This window comes from Hyperoodon ampullatus (assembly GCF_949752795.1).
Source record: "Hyperoodon ampullatus genome assembly, chromosome: 5".
NCBI lineage: Eukaryota > Metazoa > Chordata > Mammalia > Artiodactyla > Ziphiidae > Hyperoodon > Hyperoodon ampullatus.
Window position 1 is genome coordinate 67,230,569 of NC_136918.1, and position 21,687 is coordinate 67,252,255.

Sequence of the window (21,687 nt, forward strand, 5' to 3'; positions counted from 1 at the left end):
AAATAACTGAATGAACCAATGAGCGTTAAATGAACTGAGCACAAAATCACACACATTGTTAAAGCTGGGAAAGACTTCAGAAAATATCTAATCCAATGTCCTTTTTTAAAGTCGATGAAACCAAGCAAAGAGAGGCGCAATGTCTCACCACAGACATAGAAACCAACCCCAGGGCTGGTGAATCACATATTTGGGTACTTTCAAACAGCCATGGTGGATAGTTTTCTAGTTTGTAGATGGCAAAGTCACTCTGTTTAGTTGCTACTCCCCCCCACTTTATCTTTTGACTTTTTAAATCTATGATATAAAGGGGGAAGTATAAGAATTATAACTGAAACTCAAATCAGTTTGGTTAAAAAGATTGGTATTACTGGCCAGAAAGAAGTTATCAGTTTATAAGTGGATTTTAACTACCTCTTTTAGTCCTCTGCTCCCACTGTTATATGACTAATAATTGGCTGCATTACAGAAGTCTTCATTATGTTTTTGTTAATCATACCACCATTCTCATCTTTTCACAGATAAGAAACAGACCTCCAAATTCAGGGATTCTATATGGTGACAAGAAATGAAACACGAATAAATGAGAGGGGCCATGCTGAAAATGTTAAAAGGTTATGGGAACAATAACTGTGGCATATCCATTCAGTAAAATACTATGCAGTCATTACGAATTACTTTTGAGTAGCTTGTAAGAGCATTGAGAAATATGATTATATTTCAGCGTTAAATGAAAAAAAAAGGTATAAAATTGGGCACAAATTATTAAAACCCAGCAGAGAAAAATGACTAGAGGTAAATATACTAAAAGATGGTGGTTATGTTTTGGTGGTGGAATTAGAGATTATCTTTTCCTTTTCTATTTTTCCATATTTTAAAAATGTTCTAAAATGTATTTATATTACTCTCATAATGGAAAAATAAAACAGATTTAACTTTTTACAGAAATTCAGAAGTTGGTGTCAGAGGTTACACAACCAATATTAAATTTCCCTTTATGACATTTTTCTTAAGTTTCCCTGTTTTTCTCTTCCTTCCAAATCCTGACAGAAAGCCTCAGTGAGAACATCTTTTGAGCCCAGAAATAAGGTCCTGATTGAAGATATAAATTAAGGAAACCTAAAGCCACCTCTTCCCTTAGGACCTGTTTGAGAAACAGACTGAGAAATTCACTATATTTGTTAGAGTGAAGAACTTTCTGCAAAGGTTTTTTACTGAATTTTTTATGTTCTTAGAAAACCTGAAAGGGCCCTAAATAATTTACAGTCTCTTTCCTGGGTTTGGTTTCTCAACGTGTGTTCAATTTTTTTCTCCATGACAGTAAATGGTTTTCCACTGATTACTCTGACGTTAATGGCTCAATTAAATCAGAGATGTAACTTTTAGGTACCATCTATATTAGGAAGAATAAAATAAGCTCAGTAGGAGGGAACCCTCCAGCTACTTCCTAAATTGCTTACAGCACATTCGCCACCCTTTTAAAAAGCTATTTCTCCAAAAAGTACATTACAGTACTTGTGTCTCTTCATGGCAGGTAGCTTTGCTTGGGCTCAGCTCTCACGCATTTCTAATGTCAGGCTGCAATCAGGCAATCACCAAGCAAAGGCTAACAAATTAATGCTACTCCTCCTTCCTCACCTCCTCTGGGAAAATCCTACATGATTGCCTGACACCTGTCAATGGATCTGCAGGCCCCCAGCTTTAACTGATGCCCAAATGAACACAATAAACAGCTGGCTGAGTTTTCTCCCTCATCTGCACCGTCTGGTCCACTTTCTACTCGGGAGTGTTCTTTCTACATGGTAGAAACATGTGCTCATTGGAAGGCTGTCTGGGTTTCTAGTGAACTGTAAGAAAAAATAAAACCTTTGCTGGTCTTAGGTTTAACTCTGAGAAGGAGATCAAAGCAGCAACTTAGGCAACTGTCCCGAGGCTAGAAGCAAGATACCACTGCTGGACTGTCCACCCTCTTACAGGCATAGCCAGCTCTTCCCAAAGGGAGAAGGAGGCGCTTTCTACTTCTGTTTCCCATGCCTTAGGGTTCTTGATTGTACAACAGAGAGTATCATTCTCAAATAAATGGGCCTACTCTCCTCACAATTCCCTCAAACACAAAGCATTACAAATCACACTACTTTAACAAGGGAATGTGTAGATTATTTATGCCCAAACTTAAGAAAAAATTATAAACGATTTGAGATTGCTTAGAGAAATATGAATAATGTACAAACATAAAAATAAATAATGCGAGAAAAGATTCCCTCTCAGGCTATTTCAACCCTTCAACTTTTGCCCACTATGACAAATAATAAATATTGAGGTTCAAGATGCTCTCTGAGACAGTGTGAAATGCTATTTTGATCCCTTCAAGTCATGCAACTATTTTCCTTGGAAATTTCTCTCTGCTAAACCCAATCTACTGAAATGTGTATGAACTTGTGCTCCCATTCAAATAAAAACATGAATGGATCAAATGCAAACCATATCTTCTCATGCTAGATTTTGCTTAGCATTAGTAAGTGCTAATAAAAAGATCTAAGCAATCTTAACAAGAATCCATGAATGATGGCTCAGAACCTTTCCTTCCAAAATCTAGTTTTGCTTCATTCACACAGTCTCACTGCCCTTCCCACCAACAAAAGCACGCCTGGGCAAATTCATGTGCAGATGCCAGGATAGCTAAGCGGTGGTCTTCTTTTAGTCAGATATTATAAACAAATTACATGGGCTGTCTTGGGAGAGAGGAGAAAAGCAACAGAGAAAGCAGAAGATTCAAGAAGAAGCTAAGTGCAACCTTGCAGAAACTATGGCTACCTGAGTTTTCCACTGTCAAGATACCAGGATCATAGTTTTAGAAATGGAAGACATCAATGAGATCCTGTTCATACGTTCAATTTATAGGGAAACAGGCTTTAGGGAGGTTTGGTGACTCATTCAAGGTCATATATTTGGTTGGCAGCAGAGCTAGGAATAGACTCTGGATGTTTTGGCTCCAAGACCTCTTTCAATTATACTACAAAACATCTTTATTCCTATTAACAGTCAAACTTAAAAATAAACCATTTGGATGAAAATCTTTATAAACTGGTTTATACAATATTTATTTATTTATTTATTTATTTATTCATTCATTCATTCATTTTGCGGTACGCAGGCCTCTCACTGTTGTGGCCTCTCCCGTTGCGGAGCACAGGCTCCGGACGCACAGGCTCAGCGGCCATGGCTCACGGGCCCAGCCGCTCCACGGCACGTGGATCTTCCCAGACCGGGGCACGAACCCACGTCCCCTGCATCAGCAGGCAGACTCTCAACCACTGCGCCACCAGGGAAGCCCACAATCCCTATTTTTATATACAGAATATAATTAACATTATTGAATCGTTTCTCTGTGAACGAAGGCCACTGTTATGGAGATCAATGATGTCAACTCTGTAATACAGGGTCTGTGAAGGCTGGTTTGACTTAGAGTATAGTGCAATGCTGGGGATATGATGACTTCTTTTTATGGATTTACTCTTTGCTCTTATACCTTGCTGCTCTGTCTGCTCTACGTATAAGTATCATCCCCTTCTCTCACCTTCCAATTCTAATTCTACACCCACGTTTTCTAAAGTCTATTCCCTAGAGTCACATGAAATGCAGACAAATGTATATATTCATTGCAGCATTACTCATAGTAGCAAAAACAAAACCAAAAACCATCATTGTCCAACATAAGAAATGTTTAGTGAGTAGTACTTTCAAAGAACAGATATTATGCAGCCATTAAAATTACCTTCACATGAAGAGGTTTTAATAAAATGAAGTGCTTAGCTAATAATGTTAAGTGAAAAAAGCAGGATATAAAACTGCAAGACATCAAAAATGCTCAAAATCTCAAATCTCAAAAATGCTTAGAGTGAGCGAAATATACCCAAAATGTTTACAATGGTAGGATTACAGATACTTACTAGTCTCTTATTAAACCCTTCTACTTATTTCTATTTATTTCTGCAATAAAATTGTAACACTCAAATTCAGAAAAAGAATTTTTATAAAGAAAATGTCACATTGGAAAATATAACCTAACTGGTCAGAACTATATAAAATAATAATATATAAATCCCAGGTGAGAAACTATAGCCTCTGTGACATGGCGTGGTTGCACGTGGCTTTAGCTTTCTTCCCATTTTTTGCTGGATTTCAAGTACGTCAGGTTGCTGGAGAGTTGAATTGTGAATGAGTAAAGCATTAATATATATATGTATTTAAAGGGGGCGAGAGGATACTGAGAGAGAAAGAGAAAGGAGGGAGAAAAGGTCCTGAGCCAATGCTTTTAGACAAGCATCTAGGGATTTTTTTTCATTAACTGCTTTTAGAAGTTTAGAAGCCACAGATGGTGGTAACTGTCATTAAGTCACTCAGGCTGATTTATCAGTGGATGAGCATTAAAGACAAATTAACCTCTCAAGAGACCATGATATTGTCTAATTAACAATTAACTACTTCCTAAAACTGGGAGAGCTGAATTAAGAATGCAAGGAAGTAAAACTGGGAAAGCATGGAAAGAAGCTAAGCAGTTTAAAGCAAATGAGTGGCTTAGTGTAAGATGTTTGTATCTGAAGGTGTTAGATATTATTACCAATTTTCTGTCCTGATTCCTTTGTATCATGATGAAATTTTTTTCTGTTAGATAGTAATAACTATTGATATTTTCTCCTCTTTTTTGGAATAAAATCATTCATATGTTTATATATGGGTAGTGGAGGAGAAGGCAGTGTTTTGATTTCACAACTCACAGTGACATTCATGTGTCACCTCATGCAGGAATGACCAAGGGCAAATGGAGCCTGGAGAGGGTGATTTAAAGGTAGTTGTTGCCTGACTTCTCAGAGCTTCTGAAGATATTTTTAAGAATTTGCCTGTCTCCCCAAACACTGCATGTCAAGAAAAAACTCAACTAGCACTTTAAACTGGTCTCAGTGGTAGACAAGATCCAAATCTGTTCTCATTCAGCACTAGTGGCATTTGCAATATGAAGGACTAAGGACTTCCCCAAATATAATATATTTTACTATCATAATAACCCTGTGAGATTTTACTAGCCCAACTTTATACATGAAGAAACAGAGGCTCTAGGCATTAATCATACCAGTATTAAGCTAGAGGAAAGGCTGGGAATTTAGATCCTCTAACTCTCAATCCTGTAGTTATTTCCACTATTTCATGCTGTAGAATTTATTGATAGATTAATTCCATGCCAAAGTATTTGTTCCTAAGGGTCACGTACAAATGTACCTCTGCAGATTAGATTAATCATTGCTCAACAACAGTGCAGGTGAGTGGAAAATTATTCCTGAGGAAGGAAAAGTTGAGTGGTGGGAGGTTGCAGCTGATGTTGATTCCCATCTTGGCATCCCCTTGGGTCCCTTCGTCACATGGGCTGCATCTCTCTTCTTCTCACAAACCCATGTTCATTGTTTGTCCCTCAGGGTTTAGGCAAATCCCTCCCCTAAAGAATTCCATTGAAAACTTGAGCCACTTTCATTATTCCTTTACGCCACATCCCCTCAGCTTAACTTAAACAGCTTGTGCATATTACAGAGCATACTTATTTCAAAATCCTCAGGAATTTTTCTTCAGAAGTCATATATCTATGTTTCAGCGCCCAGCTAGACTTTATTAAGGAAGGTCTCTGTTTCCTTTTTCTATACTCATACCCCTTTCTTCCAACTGCCTAGCATATTGCTATGCATTCAACAAATGACTACTGAGTGAATGAGAACCTGCATTAATATGGTGAAAGCCCAGCTTGATTAGCAATGAGGAGGTTGGAGTCCCAGCTGTACAACTAAGTAACTGTGTTACTTGAGGCAAATCTGTGGGTCTCAGTTTTCTCATTATAAAATAGTTATGGGTAATCCTAATATTTATATGGAACCATAAAAGATCCAGAATTGCCAAAGCAACCCTGAGGGAAAGAAAAACATAGGAGGAGGCATAACCCTCCCAGATTTCAGACAATACTACAAAGCTACAATAATCAAAACACTGTTGTATTGGCACAAAAACAGACATATGGATCAATGGAACAGAATAGAGAGCCCAGAAGTAAACCCACATACCTATGGTCAATTAATCTTTGACAAAGGAGGCAAGAATATACAATGGGGAAAAGACGGTCTCTTCAGCAAGTGGTATTGGGGAAGTTGGACAGCCACATGTAAATCAATGAAGTTAGAACACTCCCTCACACCCTACACAAAAAATAAACTCAAAATGGCTTAAAAACTTAAACATAAGACATGACACCATAAAACTCCTAGGAGAGAGCATAGGCAAAATATTCTCTGACATAAATCATACCAACGTTTCCTTAGGTCAGTCTCCCAAGGCAATAGAAGTAAAAGCAAAAATAAACAAATGGAACCTAATCAAACTTATAAGCTTTTGCACAGTAAAGGAAACCATAAACAAAATGAAAAGACAACCTACGGACTGGGAGAAAATATTTGCAAATGATGCAACCAATAAGGGTCTAATTTCCAAACTACACAAACAGCTCACACAATTCAATAACAACAAAAACAACCCAATCAAAAAATGGGCAGAAGATCTAAATAGAGGTTTCTCCAAAGAAGACATACAGATGGCTAACAGGCACATGAAAAGATGCTCATCATCATTAATTATTAGAGAAATGTAAATCAAAACTACAGTGAGGTATCACCACCTCACACCAGTAAGAATGGCTATCATTTAAAAATCTACAAATAATAAATGCTGGAGAGGGTGTGAAGAAAAAGGAATCCTCCTACAGTGTTGGTAGGAATGTAAATTGATACAGCCACTGTGGAAAACAGTATGGAAGTTCCTCAGAAAACTAAAAATAGAGTTGTCATATGATCCAGCAATCCCACTCCTGGGCATATTCCCAGACAAGACTATAATTTGAAAAGATACAAGCACCCCTACATTCATAGCAGCACTATTTACAATAGCCAAGACATGGAAGCAACCTAAATGTCCACTGACAGATGAATGGATAAAGAAGATGTGGTACATATATACAGTGGAATACTACTCAGCCATAAAAAAGAATGAAGTAATGGCATTTGCAGCAATATGGATGGACCTAGAGATTATCATACTAAGTGAAGTAAGTCAGAAAGAGAAAGACAAATACCATATGATATCACTTATATGTGGAATCTAAACGACAACATAAATGGACATATCTAGGAAACAGACACAGACTCATAGGCATAGGGAATAGACTTGTGGTTGCCAAGGGGGAAGTGGGGTTGGGGAGGGAAGGATTGGGAGTTTGGGAATAGCAGATGCAAACTATTATACATAGGATGGATAAACAACAAGGTCCTACTGTATAGCACTGGGAACTATATTCAATATCCTGTGATAAACCATAATGGAAAAGAATATGAAAAAGAATATATATATATATATATATATATATATAACTGAATCACTTTGCTGTACAGCAGAAATTAACACAACATTGTAAATCAACTATACTTCAATAAAATTTAAAAAGTGATTATGGGGACAGGAAGTAGATGGACTATTTGACTTCTATGATCTCTGAGATGCTATGAAAATTTAAATATTATTTTGATTGGGCTGATCATAGCCTTACTTTACTCCACTGGAGATGAGAGAGGAGATGAATGAGAATTCCAAAGAGAAGAATGTTAAACACAAGACAAATACAGAGACCAAATAAATACCCAATAGGCAGAAGAGAGCCATTGTGTCTGGAAAACATAATAAAGCAAAGGAGAATCAGAGAGAGTAGAGATGTTGTCCTGGGTGAGGCTAGAAATGGGTATCTATCATGTGGATGTAAAGAGGTTAAAAGGTTGAATGAAAATGTGGACAGCTTAATAACTAGAAAAACTGCATCAGTGGTTAGGCATGTGCAGCATTTTTTTAAAAATCTGCTCTTCTGTTTGCTATTCAAGCTTGAAATCAAATGTTAAGAATGTCAGCATTGAGACTGTTTAAGATCATGTGAAAGAAAATAAGATGTAAAATAACAACTTCCTTGTAGAAATAAAAACAGAAGCTCCTGGTATTAAAAAGGAAATTAATACTACCAATGTTTGACCATTAGAAACCTATTTTCCCATACTTTTTTCTCCATTTCTTGGGGGGGGGGCAGCGGGCAGGGGTGCTATGACAATTTTAATCAAGATATTTTTCCTGAATAAGTTTAATTTTATTAAAGATTTTAATAATTCCAAGTAATACTGCACTGGTTTCATTAAAATTAGGTTTTAGCCAACAAACCATGTAATAGATAAAATGGTGTTGTAAGGAGGTCTATCCAGGCCTTCATTAATAAGCTCCTTCGGATAATATGAACTTACGGAAGGCAGTGAACCGAAGTGTCCAGTGTGGTGTTAGGGGCTAGGATTCATCTGAGGAGCTTAAGGAAAAGAAAGTGAAGTTCAGCTTGAAACTTCAGGAAAAAAATGGTACTGCTTTAGAAAAGAAGATCTCTGAAATTAAAAAATAACACTTGAAGCAACTAACAGTTCTTGGATTATTGGATGTAAAAGTTTTTAGCTGGTATCCAAAATTGAAGTGACACTTTAAAAGATTAAGTCAACAGGAGCACATGGTTGATAAAAGGCCAGAACAATTCCATTTAAAAAAGAGCCAAAATTTTAAAGGGATTTGATATTTAAGAGCTATTTTTAGAAATCTCCTGATGAAATCTTTGATACTAAAACTGCAGAGAAGAAACTTACTGTTAATCCATGTTATGTAACTTTGAATCCAGTCTGCCCTTCATCTTCTACCAAAGAAAAGGACCTAATTTAACCAAAATCTAAAAAGAAATTTTTTCAGGGAAAAAACATTGTGTGTGTGTGTGTGTGTGTGTGTGTGTGTGTGTCTATTAAAGACCAACATACCTGCTTCATCATAGGATACAGTCAATTTTTCTAGCATTTCTCGGTCAATTGATAGAATCTGCTGTTCGAGGATGGTCTGGTAAGACAATACACTATTTTCTTTGTCTTTCTCGTAGTCTTGAAGATGCTGTTTAAGGGCCTCTGGGAGTCGAGATTTTACATATTCAGCTGCCGTCTGCAGATAAAACAAGTAGAGAACCCCATTGGTATTTCTCATCTTAGGCTTTTCACTTCCCCTCAGGTGCTGTAGTGAGAACTCAAAGTACTGTGGAACCAACCCTTTAGACAATCACATCCTTGTCACTGTTGTCATTTTTAGACTCCACTGTACCAAGTAAGGTTGATCTTCAAATACACAGAATTACAGACCTCTAAGAGTTTCCTATCAGGTTTAAAGGTACAAAAGATGATGGGTTGGCATTCATGGAGTTGAACTCAGAGTTTCAGCTATTCCACTGAACCCAGAAGGTCCTGTGATAGTAATTTTACTGGATATAAATCTGACTCGCCCTAATCTAGAATGCATAAGCTAGTAACTCATCTCAGCAGTAAGCCATCCTATGCTGTGGCATCCAAACCTCTGCTTTGCTTTGTTGTTCTCTGCTCATTAATGCTTATGCAGGAACTCTTGTGAAGTAAACAAAAAGGAAAGCCCTCTGCTAGGGCTGATAACGGAATAATAGGAGAAACAGAAAACGAAAAGAACTAAAACAAAGATGCCTCAACCTGAAAAGAACTGTTCACCACTTAAATATCTTGGCCTTTATATATATTATTCTTAACTTTTTTCCCGCTGCTTCTACATTATCTGCACAGTGTACTCCCAACTAGTAACATCTGAAATTACACACAGTGACTTTCAACCAGGTAAGCAAGCTTCCCTTGGAGGTAGGAAGGAAGACATCTGTACTTTGAAAAAGACCTTCCCAAAGATTCTGATACATTCTTCTGGTGGACTGGGGCCATAGCACACTCTTCTCCCTTCCAGTTAAGAATCACAGTTAAAGTTAAATAGAACTTTAAGGGAGAAATTAAGTAATACGGCAGCATGTATGACTCAGGAGAATTGAAATTCTTAAAACATATCTCTTGAGAATGCCAAGAGTTTTGGCATCTTCTTACAGTGCAGTCCTCCATCATATGTATAGGGTCTAAGGTTGATAAATAAATGAAGGCATACATATATTGTTTAAAATTATACTCACAATCACTAGAAAACTAAAATAAAAGAAACTGTTAAACAGGATTGTCTCTGGGGTATGGGCCCAGAATAAGGTGAAGACACATCTACATAGTTTAATATTTTTTAAAAATTCCTGTAATTAAAAAAAATTATCTTTAAAATATGTTCTTTTGGTAAAGAACCTTCGTAGTTTTCCTTCTAAATGTTAGCACAGTCTAGGATGAAAAGAAACTTGCCAGAACAATGACAACTGACTTCTCAGGAAAAACTCACTGGAAAGTGGTGGAAAAATTATATTTCAGTCTTCAGAGTAGCCAAATATAGCACACAACACTTCATTTCCAGATTTATATTTGGATCCCCTAAGTCGGTTGCTGATGAAATTACAACTTAAAATATCACCAAACACTGTTCATTTTCTCTGCCAGCCAGCTAGTGCAGAACAAATAAAATTATTCCATAGAATGTAAATGGACTCAGCACATTAGCACAACATATTTAATTCGAGTTTCATAACAATTTTCTCCTGACAATGGAAAATGAAGAGACATACTGCAGAATAACTCTTTTAAAATTCATACTACCTTGCTATTCAGTGTAACACGTGTCTTTAATTTTTTTCCTTGGAAATATCTATGAGGTACAGGAAATAATTCCATAATGCACATTTAACAAATACTGGTGTATTCAGTATAACTGAAAGCATACCACACATTTCCTTCCTATTGTGTCCACTGATTTACTCTTTTAATTCAAATCATGGTCATGGTGGAGGTCTCGGAAACGGGCCTATATTTTTTACTATAGTGGAGTTAAATTTTGGCATTTCATTTCTAAAACAGTATAACTTCATGTATAGTCAGCCCTCTGTATCTGCGGGTTCCACATCTGTGGATTCAACCAGCTGCAGATAGAAAATATTTGGAAAGAAACCCTGCCCCATCAGCCCAGGTAGGTGCCCTCAGAGAGCACCAGAGCTCCTCCAACGTGGCCCTCAGCCTTGCCCATCCCATCGGGCACCCTTGGCAGGCACTGGCATCCCCCCAAAGCGGCTCCCGCCCCAGGGGTCAGCCCGGCACACCAGAACACCTGCAACAGTTGTAGCCAGTCCTTACAGCCAGCTGTACTGGGGGCCAGCCCTGCACACCAGTGTGGCCTCAGTAAGAGGACCATTTTCTTACACCACATACAAAAATAAACTCAAAATGGATTAAAGACGTTAAGGCCTGAAACCGTAAAACTTCTAGAAGAACACACAGTCAGTACTCTCTGTGACACTGATCTTAGCAATATTTTTTTGGCTCTGTCCCCTCAGGCAAAGGAAACAAAAGCAAAAATAAACAAATGGAACTACATCAAACTAAAAAGCTTTTGCACAGCAAAGGAAACCATCAACAAAACAAAAAGGCAACCTAATGAACAGGAGAAGCTATTTGCAAATGGTGTATCTGATAAGGGGTTATTATCCAAAGTATATAAAGAAGTCATACAATTAAATTTTTAAAATCCATTTAAAAAATGGGTGGAGAACCTGAATAGACATTTCTCCAAAGAAGACATACAGATGGCCAACGGACACATGAAAAGATGCTCAACGTCATTAATCAACAGGGAAATGCAAATCAAAATCACAATGAGATATCACCTCACACCTGTCAGAATGGCTGTCATCAAAAAGACCACAAATAACAAGTGTTGGTAAGGGTGTGGAGAAAAGGGAACCCTCTTGCACTGTTGGTGGGAATGTAAATTGGTGCTGCCACTATGGAAAACAGTATGAATGTTCCTCGAAAAGTTAAAAATAGAACCACCAAACGATCTAGCAATTCCACTTCTGAGTATTTACCCAAGGGAAAAAAACCCACTAATTCAAAAAGATATATACACCCCTATGTTCACTGTAGCACTATTTACTATAGCCAAGATATGGAAGCAACCTAAAAGTCCAGTAATAGATGAATGGATAAAAGAAGATATGGTATATATATGTACAAAGGAATATAACTCATCTATAAAAAAGAAGGAAATCTTGCCATTTGCAACAAAATGGTATTATGCTAAGTGAAATAAATTACGCAGAGAAAGACAAACACTATGTGATCTCATTTATATGTGGAATCTAAAAAACAAACGAACAAACCAAAGAACACAGAAACAGACTTATGGATATAGAGAACAAACTGGTGGTTGCCAAAGGAGAGGGAGTGGGAGGTTGGGTGAAATAGGTGAAGGGGATTAAGAGGTGCGAACTTCAAGTTATAAAATAAATAAATCATGGAGATGTAATACACAGCATAAGGAATATATAGGCATCCCTTGTTTTATTGTGCTTCAATTTTTTGTTTTTGTTTGTTTGTTTTTAAGAATTGAAGGTTTGTGGCAACCCCACATTGTAAGATAATGGTTAGCATTTTTTAGCAATAAGGTATTTTTTTTCAGAAAGTCTTCATTTTAAGCCATGAAATTGTTTCTGCAAATCTTTTTTTTTTTTTTTTTTTTTTTGCGGTACGCAGGCCTCTCACTGTTGTGGCCTCTCCCGCTGAGGAGCACAGGCTCCGAACGCGCAGGCTCAGTGGCCATGGCTCATGGGCCCAGCCGCTCCACGGCATGTGGGGTCTTCCCGGACCGGGTCACGAACCCGTGTCCCCTGCGTCAGCAGGCGGACCCCCAACCACTGCGCCACCAGGGAAGCCCTGCAAATTGGTTTTTTTTTACTTTTTATTTTATATTGGAGTATAGTTGATTAACAGTGTTGTGTTAGTTTCAAGTGTACAGCAAAGTGATTCAGTTATACATATACATGTATCTATTCTTTTTCAAATTGTTTTCTCATTTAGGTTGTTATGTAATATTGAGCAGAGTTCCCTGTGCTATACAGTAGGTCCTTGTTGGTTAGCCATTTTAAATATAGCAGTGTGTACATGTCAATCACAAACTCCCTAAGTATCTTACTCAGTGGACTCAGCGGATGAAAAAAAATAAAGTATTTTTAAATTGAGTTACAATACATTGGTTTCTTAAGACATAATGCTATTGCACACTTAATAGACTATAATGTAAAAATAACTTTTACACGCAATCGGAAACCAAAAAATTCGTGACTCACTTTATTGCAATATTTGCTTTATTGCGGCAGTCTGGAACCAAACCCACGATATCTTGGAGGTATGATTGTAGTCGATAATATTGTAATAATTTTGTATGGTGACAGATGGTTACTGGACTTACTGTAGTGATCATTTTGTAACGTACTTAATTGTCAAATAACTATGTTGTACACCTGAAACTAACATAATACTGTATGTCAACTATACTTCAATTTTTTTAAATTCCAAAAAAATACCAGAGAGTTCCCAAAAGCAAAGAGTGAATTTGTCATGCCAGCAACTATTTACATAGCATTTACATTGTATCTAACAACTATTTACATAGCATTTACATTGTATTAGGTATTATAAGTGATCTAGAGATGATTTAAAGTATATGCATAGGTTATATGTAAATATTACACCATTTAATATGCAACTTGAGTGACTCATATTTTGGTATCCAAGAGGGTCCTGCAACCAATCTTCTGTGGATACTGAGGGACTACTGTATAGAGTTCTTTCCTCTGGGAAAGATTTTAAAGAGGAATAGAAAGAAACAACTCTAGCAAAATACTAGCTTCTATCAAGATATTTCAAGAAATCACCTTTATACTGAGGTGATTCTCTACATGTACTCAAATGTCAGTCAAAACCTTATGTTCAAGCATAAACCTATGCCAAAAAACAGGATGTCATACAAATACCTTATGATCTCACTTATATGTGGAAAATAAAAACAAAACAAAAAAAACCCACAAAAACCAAACTCATAGATACAGAGAATAGACTGGTGGGTGCCAGAGGTGAGCAAAATGGGTGAAAGTGGTTAAAAGATATCAAACTCCCACTTACAAAAAAAATAATAAGTCCTGAGGTTATAATGTACAGCATGGTGACTATAGTTAATAAGGCTGTATTGCTTAGTTGAAAGTTGATAAAAGAACAGATTTTAAACATTTTCATCACAGGAAAAAAATGCATAACTATGTGTGGTTAACTAGACCTTATTGTGGTGATCATTTTGCAACATATACAAATATTGAATCATTATGCTGTACACCTGAAACTAATATGTCAATCATATCTCAATAAAAAACAGGCTGTCATATTATTAACTGAGATTGGAATTATTGCACAAGTGATAGATAATACAAATAGCAATTTAAATTTTAAAACTTCACTAGAATTCTAAAAATGAAGTGAAAAACAAAATTAAAATATAGGATTACTTATCTATTCTTTAATCAATGATAAGCGCTACTAGAAGTTTAAGTCCTAAATTGCATATTCTTATAACCTAACTATCAGAAACAGTACTTTGTTACCATTTTCAGTGTCTTGCATTTGTGCAGTACTTTATACTTTTCTGAGCAATTTATCATTCTGTATCTTCAAAATAACTTTGAGTGAAAGTAGGCAAATTATGGATTTGGTCAATCCTTCACATCCTTCAAAGTAGGCTCAAATGCTATAAACTCTGTTAGTAAACCCACCTAATAGCAACCAACAGTCTTTCAAGTATTTATAAAGGTACAGGTATTTTGGCTCCCCAGTTTGGCTGATGTAAAGACTGTATCTTACACATCTTGTGTTCTCCCAGCACCCAGTTCAGCACTTTCTACCATAGAAGCTTAATATCTTCACTGTATCCAAGAATCAGGGACTTTGAGATAGCTTTTAGAGAAAACTTTTGGACAGTTCATAATTCTTTGCCTGCAATCAGAACTTCCTTTCATGATTCTAGAAACAGCATACAAGTCTGGTTTTCTACTGGCAAATGGAAGTACACCTGGTCTTCAATCATTATTGGAGCCATTATTTTAGGAAGTAAATGGCTGAAACCCAAATCATCATTCACATGCCAACATGGTAAATTATGTACTTCATATACAAAGCTGTATATGAAGCTTTATTTAACGACTTCCTCTCCATAATTGTTTGATCTTTTCCATTCTTGCCTTTATTTCTTCATTTGGCAATGAACTCAATTCTTCTAGGGACTCTCTAAGCAGTCATGTAGAATGCCTCAGAATTGTGTCCGAGTGAAGGGTTGCCTTGAGGGGTGTTAACTCCTCCTGGGCATTCCGGTTTTGCTTGTCTGAACTGCTGAGTAGGTTCCCAAACATACCCCATGTGGCGGCAGAGAAGCCTCAGGACAGAAAGGGGAAGACACAGGTTCATCAGTTCTTCCGGTTACACCTGGGAAGATGGTTAACAGCTACAATAAAAAGATGAGCTAAAAGCTTGTGAGGTAGGACACAAAAGGTGCCCAGAGCACCTTCTTACAGAATGTGCATACATTCATATTACCCATGCCAACTTCAGTCTGGAAGACAGAAAAGGGTTAGAGTATCAACCCTGTAAAAGGACTCAATGGATGAAAAAGATAAAAGAAGCAGAATGATTGAGGATCTAAATTCTGGGAACCTAGTGGATAGAATGCTGACCTAGTAGGTCATTATGCTAAAATGCTATTTACTATAACAGTTGAATGTTCTTTAAGAAATAACCAGTGTATATGAAAGAGTTTGGTGGGGGACAGGGAGGGAGAGTGCAAAAAAAAAGTGCACTTCAAAAGCTGCTAAACGCTTCACAGTTCATCTTAAAAAGAAAACCTGTCAGCCAGCCAATTCTAATTTATTGAGCGTCTGCTGAGTGAAGCACATTAGATTTGACACTGTTGGGAGAACAGACCTCTGCCATCAACCTGCAGTTTTAACATGCAAACAGCACACACAGGTGAAACACTGGAAAAACACATTTTACAAACCAACACAAAAACAGACATGAATCTTGAGATGAATTTTGTTTAACATATGAGCTACTGTGAGTGCTGAGCGGCCTCTAGGGAGAGAAATTAAAGAGGGCACAAGAAAAAGAATCAGGAAATCATTCCGGTGGAGTTTAAGGATCAGTTTCGAGGTAAGAAGTTCTTGCTAGAGGAAAGAAAAGCAATCTAGAAAGTAGTGAATGAATGTGAGTTCATGGGGAGAAATCATAAAAGAAGGTGATGAAACTAGGAGTCTGAGAGAGCTGGCAGGTGGAGAAGTTTTAACTCCCTGTTAAACCCGGGAGCTTTGATTGGTAGCAGTTAGCAACAGGAAACAACCGAAACATCAAAAAGAGTGAGTCAATTATCAAATCTTGTCTGAGTAAGAATGTGCTTGGAGTTGAGCTTAAAATACACTGAAAGAGAGAAAGATTAAAGCAGGGAGACAAGTAAAAAGTCTGAAGAAAAGGAAAATGGCCTTCTACACTGTGATTGGAATATAAATAGGACACTTTGGGGACAGCAAATGAAAAAAAGTAACAAAAACTTTAAAGTAATTTACACTTTTAACCTAGTAATTGTCTTTCCAGGAATTTATTTTAAGAAAAAGTTAAAGATGAGCATAAAGTCTTGTGTAGCAAACATGTTTATCAAAGTATTATTCAAGATAATGAAAGTTGGTCTACAAATTGGTTGATTATGTCATGGGATAGCCAAGAAATGGAACACAATGCAGCTATTAAAAATCATGTTATGGGGCTTCCCTGGTAGCACAGTGGTTGAGAATCCGCCTGCCGATGCAGGGGATACGGGTTCGTGCCCCGGTCCGGGAAGATCCCACATGCCGCGGAGCAGCTGGGCCCGTGAGCCAAGGCCGATGAGCCCGCGCGTCCGGAGCCTGTGCTCCGCAATGGGAGAGGCCACAACAGTGAGAGGCCCGCATACCGCAAAAAAAAAAAAGAAAAAAAAAATCATGTTATGAAAGAATACTAATAATGTAGGAAAACGTTCATAATGAAGAGCAGATTATAAAGCAGTCTGTTTACGACACATATGAGGGGAAAATGGTTGAATTACGTTAATATGCATCATTAGTTATCTCAGACTAGTAAGAGTTTGGGTGATATTTTTTCTCTATGCCGTTTTCTTCATTTTCCAAATTTTCTAAAATAAAAAAAAAAATAGAAAAATGATTGACCACTTTCTATGTGCCAAGCACTGTGCTGAATGCTTCACATGTGTTTGCTTATTTCACCCTCATGACAACACTTACTGGTTTTCACAGATGAGGAAACAGACTCAGAGAGGTTAAGTAATTTATCCTTGGTTACGCAGTGAGTCGTGGATTGGAGCAGGAATCACCAAATTCTTTTGAACCAGAAAAGAAAAAAAATTTTGTATTTTAAAAAGAAGGCAATGCCTACTGTGGTCCCTTCTTTTGTAGGGTAAAGCAGCCCCAGACTAGGATAAAGCCATTGAGAAGAGAATAAAAGAGCACATGAGCAAAGCTTGGTGACAGATGGAAAAGAAAAACCCATAAAATGGCTTCGGTGTTGCAAAACTGGAAGCTAAAGATGATGGAGATGCTATTGAAAACAACGGGAAAACAAAGTACAGTGAAACATATTAAATTTACTTTGAACACTTAACTGTAAGCCTGAAAACCATCCACCTCTCTGTATTTTATGGAATATCCACCACCCCTTAAAAAAAGAAAAACCTCTAGGAGGAAAAAGTATTATTTTATAGAACTCCAAAGAAAAATATCATACTAATGATTTTGGTTACAAGTTCCAGGGAGGCAAAAGCTATTTCCAAGAAAAGATATTAAATGATATTAAATTAAATTCTAATAGAGCCTCCATTAGAGAAAGATCAGGAGTAAATTAGTACTATGTTCAAATCACTTTTAGTATTTTTCTCTAGAACTTTGCAAAGGGTAAGTTACTATTCATTTTAACTTTAACAGATTTAAAATAAAAATAGGCTTCTGATGTCCAGAACTATGAAAACATGTCTTACAATTTTTATTTAGTACTGCATATTTCATAGTTGTAGGAGGTTTTTTGCCCCCTTCTTTTCAATCAAATGTCTAAGACCTAGTATACAGTATACAATTTTATATTTTAAAAAATTAGGTATGGTATTCAAAGGAAAGAAAGCTTCCCCTATACTCAATAAATTCTTACTTAGAAGATATTTTTAAAATCAAGGAATGGATTTTATCATTAAGTTTGTAATGAGTTGCTATAAATGTTGATCCTGATGTAAAGACCCAATTTCAAAGCAAATTTGAAAAACCAACACATGAGATTCTAAGATTACAAAACCTTGAAAATGCATCTTAAGAAGAAATACCCACTTTTGCCTCAAGGATGGTCCAGGCTGTGCTTTGCCAAGATAAGAAGTTTCAGGATTTTAATATCTTTCCAATTATCTGATTTTATAAATTACCCTTCCCCCTTCATTTTATTTAATGTGCACACACACACACACACACACACACACACACACACACAGTAATTTGGCAGAGAAACATCCTCAAGCTCCAGTGAAATGAATGGGACGAATAATTGATGGCAGCGCCTTTCAGTTTATATTTACACAATATATATGCCTGGCTTGGAACACACAGTGCTGCTGCTTCTGATATGACTGTCGATTATGAATGGACACAGGCTTCTAAGACTGGATCAAAAGGAGACTAAAGCAAAGGGGCTGATCCTGGGACCCATGCTAAGGCTAAATTTAACATTGATGCCACACACAATAAGGTTCTATATCTGGCTCCGAGGGCATCTGATCAGTGACCCTCTGAGGAGAAGCAGATTTTGACAATGAGGAAGACACACAAGGGAGGTTAGGTGGGAAATCAATTCTGCAAATACTGAGTAGAGAAGAGCTGAATTTTAGGAAACAGTACCTCAGGGATGATCGCTAGGTATTCAGGAGATAAGAGAGAGATCATAAAGCCGATCATTCAAAATTCGTGCCACAGGAAGACAGAAGAGAGAAGGAGGTAATATTTTTATCACAGACAAGGTTGCCCTGCCCTTGAAGGGAGGTGAATGCACATGTGCTGAGTTGACAGCACCCAGCATGGACAGCATGTGAATTTACCTAGGTCCACCTTGGCATCCATCTTTCTTAGGGTAACATACCATGGCCTCTCCCGTTGCGGAGCACAGGCTCCGGACGCGCAGGCTCAGCGGCCATGGCTCACGGGCCCAGCCGCTCCGCGGCATGTGGTATCCTCCCAGACCGGGGCACGAACCCGTGTCCCTGCATCGGCAGGCAGACTCTCAACCACTGCGCTACCAGGGAAGCCCCTACCATTAACTTTTGACAACTGCTCTTTGGCTCCAGGCGCTTCAAAACAAAGTCAGAGTGAGCGCCCTTGCCCACCAGCAAGAGGACAGAGGCAAGGGAGTTGTTCTTTTCTCTCGCCTGCCAAGAGTGTCATTTCTTTCCATTTTTAGTCTTTGCCACCTCTAACCTGGAGGGGTTATTTAAATAAGAAAAACCTCTTTGAGAGGACCATCTTGCACTCCTGAATTCATAATTCTGCCTCAAGAAGGCAAATTTGATTCCTTCAAGACACACGGCATCAGGAAAAAGTCTCAGACTTAAAACTGAAGTGTGTCAATGCTATCCTATGCTTATTATGGAGATTTGAGATTGCTCTGGAGAACCAAAGCTGTGGATGTGCAAATGCTAGTCAGTTGTGTGGCAAAATGACCACCACAGAGGGCATAACACTCAGCATGCTAGGGACTCGGAGCCATATAACCTAACCTACTTAATATGGAGAGTGAAGTTTTCATTTAGTTTAAACACTAAGATGATGACTGCTAAGTTATAGGTTCAGGACAATTCCTCCAGGATTCCTCAAGGGACAAACCTTTAATAACTCTATCAGTCATCTGATCCATATGTAATCTGAGGCATATTCACATGGTAGCACCAAGCATGCTATAGCATGAAAATATAATTAAAACTCCATTTCTTGAATGATGGCTTCCCTGACAGCAGATGGAGGCTCTCTCTCTCTCTCTATATATATATATATATACACACACACACATATATATATAGATCTATCTATCTATCTATATATATATCTCGCAGTACGGCAGTATCAAATACTGTTTAGCCATGTGGTCCATCTTCCTAATCTTATTTTCTTGGTGAAATCTACATTCAAACTCTAAGGGATTAAAAATTTATCTTTTTACAGTCTAAAGAAAAGTTTAGGTTATTTTGCTACTACTACTACTAAAGTGATGATTAATAAATTCTTTGGCCCTCAGTTACCACACATATTCCAGAGAGTCAGGGGGAACAGGCCATACTATATTAGTTCCACGGTCCTTCTTTTTTTTTTTTTTTTTATTTTAAAGCACATACACACACCTAAGTTCTCCTGAGAGATGGCAACATAAAAACTTCCAACCAGTAGAGTTCTTCATAAACCTGTCGAGAAAACAAGCAGCACTCAGCCAGAGTGGTCTTGTTAAATTTGTGTGATAGGTGAGTTCCTTTGTCTTCGGCAGTTATAAAAAGAAGTAAGATATTGTTTAACATTCTATACACTTGAGATCATTAGAAGAAAAATGTTTGTTTATAGAAAGAAAAATATTTCCTATTTGAAAGGAAATTAATTACTGATAAAGTTCCCTTCCATTTCTGAATGTTGGGCTATAAAGCTTGACAAAAATTTAACTTCCATGAGCGCTATACAAATGTATTCTAGAAAGTTCCACGCTAACTAAAAATGTCCTTGGGGATTCAGGAAGCCAATGGGACCAACTGTTATAACGAATTATAAAACACACATGAATTATTAATCAAAAAGGACTCTGTAGCTATGACAATAGAGCAGTCCCTCAGGGAGTCAGCCAAAAGCTCCTTGCTGGCAACAGGGCCAGAGAACCCCTCCTGGGCCTCACTTGACTCCTGCCCATAGCTTCCTATCAGGCTCTTTAGGGAGCACATCCAGAGAGCAAGTGTAGCCACGATGGTAGGGAACCACAAGGCCAATGCCAGTTGGGTTGATGTCCCCAGTTTGACATGGCTTTAAGAACTGCCTTCAAGGGACTTCCCTGGTGGCTCAGTGGTTAAGAATCCGCCTGTCAATGCAGGGGACACGGGTTCGAGCCCTGGTCCAGGAAGATCCCACATGCCACGGAGCAACTAAGCCCGTGTGCAACAACTACTGAGCCCATGCACCACAACTACTGAGCCTGTGAGTCACAAGTACTGAAGCCCACGCACCTAGAGCCCATGCTCCGCAACAAGAGAAGCCACCGCAACGAGAAGCCCACGCACCGCAATGAAGAACAGCCCCCACTCGCGGCAACTAGAGAAAGCCCATGTGCAGCAACGAAGACCCAACAGAGCCATAAATAAATAAATAAATAAATTTTTAAAAAAAGAAGACCCAACAGAGCCATAAATTAATTAATTAATTTTTTTTTTTTAAGTGCCTTCAAAACCAGTATGAGATTTAGGCTCCTTGTATGTGCAGTGGGGGGCTGGAAAAGGGTCCATCTTTCTGTCCAGGAATCTAGTCTAACGTAGTGTGATTTGAGGAACACGAGAAGGATCCCTGCCCCCAAATAATTTTCCCTTTTGGCTTTGAGCCCTGAAATTCTAACATTACAGCTTGCAACCTCTGGTTTATGCCAGTTCTTCCCCTTCCCAAAAGGCAAATATTTTAAGGAAGAG

General features: G+C 37.8%; 1 protein-coding gene across 1 annotated transcript in view; it reads right to left on the reverse strand.

Moving 5' to 3' along the window:
• Nucleotides 1-21,687, reverse strand: part of PPM1L (protein phosphatase, Mg2+/Mn2+ dependent 1L) — a gene marked incomplete at both ends in the record, with an annotated part of 327,211 nt that overhangs the window by 108,585 nt on the left and 196,939 nt on the right. The window contains one exon of the mRNA XM_079705034.1: nt 8,919-9,093. Within this exon, the coding sequence (XP_079561160.1) occupies nt 8,919-9,093 (175 nt within the window). The remainder of the gene's footprint in view (nt 1-8,918; nt 9,094-21,687) is intronic.